This window comes from Entelurus aequoreus, linkage group LG08 (assembly GCF_033978785.1).
Source record: "Entelurus aequoreus isolate RoL-2023_Sb linkage group LG08, RoL_Eaeq_v1.1, whole genome shotgun sequence".
NCBI classification, from domain to species: domain Eukaryota; kingdom Metazoa; phylum Chordata; class Actinopteri; order Syngnathiformes; family Syngnathidae; genus Entelurus; species Entelurus aequoreus.
Window position 1 is genome coordinate 15,100,225 of NC_084738.1, and position 8,282 is coordinate 15,108,506.

An 8,282-nucleotide genomic window follows, 5' to 3' on the forward strand; every position below is an offset into this window, starting at 1 on the left:
GATCATTAACTGAATTTCCATTCAGGTCTAATGAATATTTAAACAATACTACTAATATTAATATTAATAATACAAATATATTTTTTTGTATTATCTACACAAGTCAACAAGTCCAAAAACTAGTAGGAATAATAACAATAATAATGATGATGATAATATCTATGGTTTACTCTTATTGTTTTATCAATAATACATTTTTTGTAACTTTTTTAAATTAGAAAAAAATACACAATAGCATAATGACTAAAAATGGGTTAAAAAAATTTCATTTCTGAGTAGTCTATCAAAAATAAGTTAACTCATGTGCTTAATCACAAAAAGACATCGCATTTATCATGTATACACGCAAATAAACTATCCATGGTTGCATAGACGAGGGAAAAGACTCCGACTGCTGTGCTCTTCGGCAACTTTCATTTCAAACAAACCCCAGCAGTACTTTAGATCAGTGGTGCCCAACCACCGGGCCGCGGCCCGGTACCGGTCCGTGGATCGATTGGTACCGGGCCGCACAAGAAATTAAAAAAAATAAAATAAAATAATTTTTTTTTAATTTTTTTAATTAAATCAACATAAAAAAACACAATATACACTTACAATTAGTGCACCAACCCAAAAAACCTCCCTCTCCCATTTACACTCATTTACACTCATTCACACTCATTCGCACAAAACAGTTGTTTCTTCCTGTTATTAATATTTCTGGTTCCTACATTATATATCAATATAGATCAATACAGTCTGCAGGGATACAGTCCGTAAGCACACATGATTGTATTTTTTTATGACAAAAAAATTTTTTTTTTTTAAAATATATAAATAATACCATACACCCCCCCCCCCAATTGACATTCTGACAACAAAATCCAATTTGTGTCAATAAACTCAATAAACTAGGGTCTTTTTAGAAGTTAATTTAAATTATGCAAGCAAGTTATTTACTTCAATTAAAAAATGAATCGTTTCACAGCACTAATTTTTATATTATAGTATTGCGTAAGACTAGGGGTCCTGCATGAGACAGCACGAAAAATAAGTGTTTGCTAAGGTTTTATTGGGCAAAAACACAGAAAATATTTAAGAGGTGAGGTGTGCTGGAACACTTAAGAAGGAAATGCAACAGCTTGAAAAAAACTAAGAAATACTTGTTTTCCAACCTGCCATGCTAACTTGTTTCACTTTGAAGAGGAAAATGCACTTTGTCGTACCTTTGCCCGACACAACCTCGCTTTCTGTCCGCCAACGGAATCCAAACTGTTAAAAAGAAAGAATTCAGTGAGTCAACTGATGCATTGCTTTTCAAAGCCACTTTCAATGGCGCTAGATTAATGTACATTATAGCCGCCAGATAACTGGAAGGCTGCTCTGTTGAGTGCAGAGTGCCACCAAGGCTAGTGTGAAAATAAAATGCCTTTTTTTGTGTCAGGTTAAATGGATCAGACCCAGAATCTAATGGGGTTCTTTCCTCGCCTCGTGCTCCGCCAAGGAAACGACCTGATATCTGAATAGGATGTAGGTGCCTGAACATCACATACAATATTAATGTGCAGGTGAGACATGTCACCAAGCCCCCAGGGACAAAATACAACATTTATTAATCAGATGATGACAATAAGTGCAAAGAAATGGTGGCGCGGTGTGAATAAGCAGGAAAGAAAGGACGGGGACATAGTAATCTGAACTTTCCATTCCCATTTGCAACTCCTATTTTATTATAAAATACATTTGATTTCAGGAGAAAGGAGGTTTTTTAAATAGTAAGCTTTATTGTAAATGATTTCCCACACAACAGAGACCATTATTTTGGTACCCTTGTACAGTCACATACTTCATCTATTCACTTTCAGGTCCCGTAACCATGACAACTGTGTCCTCCTGACCATGATCAAGCCGCCTCAGGTACTCTTAGTTTCCTGAGGTTTTTCATAATGCAATCATGTGCCAGCTGCATAAACATAACATGTTTCCTCAAATAGGGGCTGCATTTGTTACAAGTAAGGCGTTTATTAGTGTGGAGCAGTTTTTTTTTGTATATTTTTTATTTTAGTGTTTGTATTGATTTAATTTCCATCCATCCATTTGCTACCGCTTGTCCCTTTTGGGGGCGCGGGGGGTGCTGGAGCCTATCTCAGCTGCATTCGGGCGGAAGGCGGGGTACACCCTGGACAAGTCGCCACCTCATCGCAGGGCCAACACAGATAGACAGACAACATTCACACTCACATTCACACACTAGGGCCAATTTAGTGTTTCCAATCAACCTATCCCCAGGTGCATGTCTTTGGAGGTGGGAGGAAGCCAGAGTACCCGGAGGGAACCCACGCAGTCACAGGGAGAACATGCAAACTCCACACAGAAAGATTATGAGCCCGGGATTAAACTCAGGATAACTCAGGACCTTCGTATTGTGAGGCACATGCACTAACCCTTGTGATGCCCATTGATTGAATTTAATTACTACAATTTTAAGATCTTGTGGAACTACAAACAGCACTAATTATATTCAAAGCAAATAAATGACTGCCTGGAAATGTTTAAAATTGTAATCTCAAAATCCGGAATATACACACAACACGAATAAGCTTTTGTTAAGTTAAAGTTAAAGTACCAATGATTGTCACACACACACTAGGTGTGGCGAAATTATTCTCTGCATTTGACCCATCGCCCTTGTTCACCCCCTGGGAGGTGAGGGCAGCAGTGGGCAGCAGCAGTGGGCAGCAGCGGTGGCCGCGCCCGAGAATCATTTTTGGTGATTTAACCCCCAATTTCAACCCTTGATGCTGAGTGTCAAGCAGGGAGGTAATGGGTGTTTCTATATTTGGAGTTTACCTATGGAACAGTTCGATTGTGAGTTTAAAAGAATGTCCAACCATAGTTAAGTTAAAAAAAATATTGTAAAAAAGACAAGATTTTCAATATATACAAATATGAGAGTTTCTAACAATCACAAGGTGTTTACATTATTATTATTATTACAATTTGTATTATTTGGGTATTTGGGTTTACTTTTTAATAGTTGATGGGACGGCGTGGCAAAGTTGGTAGAGTGGCCGTGCCAGCAAGCGGAGGGTTGCTGGTTACTGGGGTTCAATCCCCACCTTCTACCATCCTAGTCACGTCCGTTGTGTCCTTGGGCAAGACACTTCACCCTTGCTCCTGATGGCTGCTGGTTAGCGCCTTGCATGGCAGCTCCCGCCATCAGTGTGTGAATGTGTGTGTGAATGGGTTAATGTGGAAATAGTGTCAAAGCGCTTTGAGTACCTTGAAGGTAGAAAAGCGCTATACAAGTATAACCCATTTATCATTTATTTATTTATGTAGCTTTCTTGTCAGTATCAGAATCTGTACAATGATTCATTTACTAGTCTTGTTTTAATATATTTTTAATAATCTTTATCTCACATACACACACATTTTTTGGCCCAAACATACATATGTATACACACCCACACACATATCTATATACAAAAAATATATACACTGTATGTATAAATAATATATATATATATATATGCAAATAATATATTATTATCGACATCTTTAAGCAACATTTAAACCAGTGTGGGTGTATACTGGGAGTAAGTATGTATATATATATACATGCACACACACACACTTTTACAGTGTATGTATATATGTATTTGTTCCAATACCTTTATTTTACTGTATTGTTCTTATGATTATTATTCTTTTTATTATTATTTTTTTTAAACATATATGAAATAAACTACTACTACTATTACTACTACTAATATTTTACAAGTACACAATATCTAGTTTAATTGATTAACTAACAATTATAGAACATACATATAATAATATTTTTAAAAAACTAACTTATTTACTTTATTTAATTGATATTCTATATGTACACAAAATGTTATAGTAAATATTCTATTCCCAAGGTTCTACTTCAGAGGTCATTAGCGGGATGCAATATTCCCTTTGACAAACTTATAAATTCATCCCCATTAAATGTTAAAAAAAACAACCTATTCAATATATATATATATATATATATATATATATATATATATATATATATATATATATATATATATATATATATATATATATATATATATATATATATATGTATAAATAAATATACAGCATGTATATATATATATATAAATAAACATACAGCATGTATATATATACAGTATATATATATATATATATATATATATATATATATATATATATATATATATATATATATATATATATATATATATATAGTATTTTTGCAAAAATAAAACACTACAAAAATATCAGTTATTGATTAATATTTATATTAAATTTATAATCTTAATTGCTAATAATTGTCATTTTATTAGATCATTATTTTTAAACGTACTATCGTTATTTTTTTCTTTTCTTGTCATTTTATTTTAACATAATTGTAGTGGAGTTTTACATCTATTATGATGGAGGCTATTATTTAAAGAAATACACAATATACTGTATACAAACAGACACAGTAGAAAACAATAACAGTATCCTAATCCCAGGCTGATAACAAAAAAGCACTTTAAGACTGATGGTCATCGTGCAAATATTTAATAAAACATGTCATTATCTGTGTACGGTTTTATTTTTATCCATTGATCCTACCTTGTTTTCCTTGTATCGACTGAGATCAGCTATGCAGTACTCCTTAAAAAGTTTGTCATAATACTTTTTCGCCAATTCTTTTTCCCTGAGACACAAATTTCAGAGTTAACTTCGAAGTTTCTTCGTAAAAGTTGTAAAGCAATAAAGCACTTGCCACGTCATGTCCTCCTCGTCCTCGTCCCGCCAGAGGAAGCGATGGTTCTCCCGCAGGACATCCGAGTCGGTTTTATCTTTTTCCCTGGAGTAAAAAAAAAGTTAACTGAGGATAATAATGTGTCCGGAGTTTAATATGACAAAATACTCACAAAGAACGTTTAAAGTCGACCATGTGTCCTCCATAATAAAGTATGTAATCGCCGACAAACTTCTTATGTCGTTCAAACTGGACACAGCTGCTTAAGGTCATTAAAATCAGCTTTTATCATGTTATTACTTCACATGCAAAACACATTTAAGGATACAGCATTCAGTGATATCAGATGGGCTCTTCTATTTCTGGCTTCCTCTCTGCAGAACAAATAAGAGCAATAATGAAGCACATTTAAAACATTTATCAACTACTAAACTTAGTATACTTCAGTACATATTATTTTGATTTGACAGTACCTGTCCCGTTCGTTGGTATGAAAACTGCGGTGAGCCACCTGGGAGTGTTGACTTTTCTGGAAAGGCTTCCGTAAAATTTCCTCCTCATGTTTCCTGTCAATAAAAAGACGATAAACTTTGAATTCTCTGTCCTTGTGTTTCGTCCACATGATTGTTGGGGGATAGACAAACTCATATCGCACGAGCACATTTATTACCGTTTAAGTCTGTTCTCTGAGGACTCTCCTTGTCCCTCATCATCACTGAAATCTGAATTGTAGTCAGCACCACCGCCGTGAACCTTTTAAAAACAAATATATATCTATATTCACAACATATGATATGTACAGTATTTTTTAATTAAGCATATTCAATACATTATCTTTATGACGTCCCACTGGGGTGAGTTTTCCTTGCCCGTATGTGGGCTCTGTACCGAGGATGTAGTGGCTTGTACAGCTCTTTGAGACACTTGTGATTTAGGGCTATATAAATAAACATTGATTGATTGATTGATCTACAAAAAAAAATGCAATATTGATATTAAAAGAAAATTAAAAAGAAACATGGGTGTGTCTGAAAAGAAACAGGAAGAAGCAAAAGCTTATATTGTCCTGCCCCATCATTTAGATAATCACATTCGTAATCATCAATACAATACATAACCACCTGACACTTGACAGTATTAAGTATATTAGTTCAGTTCAGTTTCAGTTTATTTCGAACATGCATACGATTCAATGTACTGCATCACACAATTACAGTTGTTTCATTACAGCACGTCTGAAAAGGAGTAGGAAGAAGCAGAGCTTATTTAATCCTACCCCTTTTCATACCATAGCAATTTTATCCAATTTCCTTGTTCTCTGTAACAGAACAGTGAACAAATAAATAATAAATAAATAATATACCATAGTAGGCATACAAATATTAAATACATAAATAGTATTTCTCTCAATAAAAAAAAAGGGTTCCATATGTTCATCATAATTCTTGTTCTGTGTATTTTGTGAACACTTGTAATTTGAACAGTCTCTTAAAGTGAATCATATTGGCGCTTTGTTTGATTTCTTTGGTTAATCCATTCCATCATTTAATTCCACATACTGATATGCTAAATGTTTTAAGTGTTGTACGAGCATACACATGTTATGAGTTAGATTTTCCTCTAAGGTTATATTTCTCCTCTTTTGTTGAGAAGAATTGTTGTACATTCTTGGTTAGCAGGTTATAGTTTGCTTTGTACATAATTTTAGCTGTTTGCAAATGCACCAAATCGTTGAATTTCAATTATTGTGACATATCATATTTAATTTCGTTCAAAAGTACTCACAATAATATACCCACTCATATTTAATCAAATGCAGTTTGTATAAATACATTACACCCATAGATAATTCATGTTTCCTCCTCTTCTTGTACCTATAGAAAATATTTGTTTGTATTTATTTTCAAAATAAATTACCTTATTGCTTTGTTCGATTTCCTCGTCTAATTGATTCCACTGAGTCACCCCACACACAGATATACATATATTTTTAAAAGCTGTGTTTACATAATGCTTTAAATTAAATTTGCCCCTCAACTTATATTTTCCGTCTCGATCTCTGAACATGTTTTGCATAGTTTGTGGTAGCAGATGATATCACAAAAGAAACAAGGGCATTTTAAAGCAGATAAGAAGCGATAGCTGTGGCATAACGTGACAATATTGTAATTAATGTACATACTAAACAGGTTCATCACTAATGTAAGAAAACCCGGCTATGTAGCCAAATTACGTTATTATTAACTTGGCCATCATCGTCGTAGGTTAATATCAACGATATTAATACTCAAACCAATTATGTTACTGCATAAAATGACGATATTTCATCAAATAAATACAAACCTTGACGAGATTATCCATGTTGTCCTCGCATTGAAAATGCTACAAGCGGATGTTTACAAAATTAGGCGTCGCTGGGGAGTGACGTCACACACGCGCGTACTGATGACGTGACTACCCCGGATAAGTATGATTTATTTGAAAATCCCGATTGAATAGTGACCTAAAAATCTAATAATTTATTGTATTATTACACACAAAATGACAGCTAATGATTAAGAATGCCACTTTGTACTTGTGATACATAATTAGATGTGAATCTTGTTAACTTTTAACCTTATTTATATTTATGTCTTTGTTTATGTTTGTCATTATATGCCCGGTAAGGTGATTTGTCCGTCCCTTTATCGACCAAAATACTCACTTTTGTGATATTCAATTATATGTTTGATCAGTTTTAAGGATGCTTAAGTTTATCAAAGTAAAACAGGAACAAAACGAGAATGAAGTTTGGTGCATGTACACTAGCTACTCAAGTCAAACATGGCCAATGAATGGCATCTGTATAAAACTTAGGGTAGTTAAAAAAAACCCACCACCATACTTCTGTCATGTAATTAGGATTTTTTTCAAAAACATCACACGGCTGCTGTCATATAGATCAGTGGTCCCCAACCTTTTTTGCACCACAGACCATTTTAAAGTTAAGTTAAAGTACCAATGATTGTCACACACACACTAGGTGTGGTGACATTTCTCCTCTGCATTTGACCCATCCCCTTGTTCACCCCCTGGGAGGTGAGGGGAGCAGTGAGCAGCAGCGGTGGCCGCGCCCGGGAATCATTTTGGTGATTTAACCCCCAATTCCAACCCTTGATGCTGACTGCCAATCCGGGAGGTAATGGGTCCCATTTTATAGTCTTTGGTATGACTCGATTTAATGTAGGCATTATTTTCACTTATTTTTTTACAAAATAAGTGCATTAAAAATACAACTCACGATAACGCTAAATTAGTGGGAGCCCTGGGCTTGTTTCTTTGCAATGAGACGCAGATGGAAATTAGCCTTTGGCTACAAGCTGTCACATTTATATTCTATATTTTCATTAATGTACATTGTATCATGTCACAAAGTTATAACAAATATAACAAATTGCAATTTCCAATGAGGAGTTTTATTGTACATCTATAAACAAGCTTATTGGTGTGTCTGGTACAGGGGTCGGCAACCCAAAATGTTGAAAGAGCC

At 34.3% G+C, this 8,282-nt stretch overlaps 1 protein-coding gene across 1 annotated transcript in view; it reads right to left on the reverse strand.

Annotated features, from left to right (window-relative positions):
* fra10ac1 (FRA10A associated CGG repeat 1) overlaps positions 1-7,201 on the reverse strand; it is a 46,931-nt gene extending 39,730 nt beyond the window's left edge. The window contains exons 1-8 of the mRNA XM_062055662.1: positions 7,097-7,201; positions 5,424-5,506; positions 5,227-5,319; positions 5,082-5,127; positions 4,926-5,002; positions 4,775-4,858; positions 4,621-4,705; positions 1,209-1,254 (exon numbers count right to left, since the gene is read on the reverse strand). Coding sequence (XP_061911646.1) covers positions 1,209-1,254; positions 4,621-4,705; positions 4,775-4,858; positions 4,926-5,002; positions 5,082-5,127; positions 5,227-5,319; positions 5,424-5,506; positions 7,097-7,114 — 532 coding nt within the window. The 5' untranslated portion in view covers positions 7,115-7,201. The remainder of the gene's footprint in view (positions 1-1,208; positions 1,255-4,620; positions 4,706-4,774; positions 4,859-4,925; positions 5,003-5,081; positions 5,128-5,226; positions 5,320-5,423; positions 5,507-7,096) is intronic.
* Positions 7,202-8,282: the final 1,081 nt, after the last annotated feature.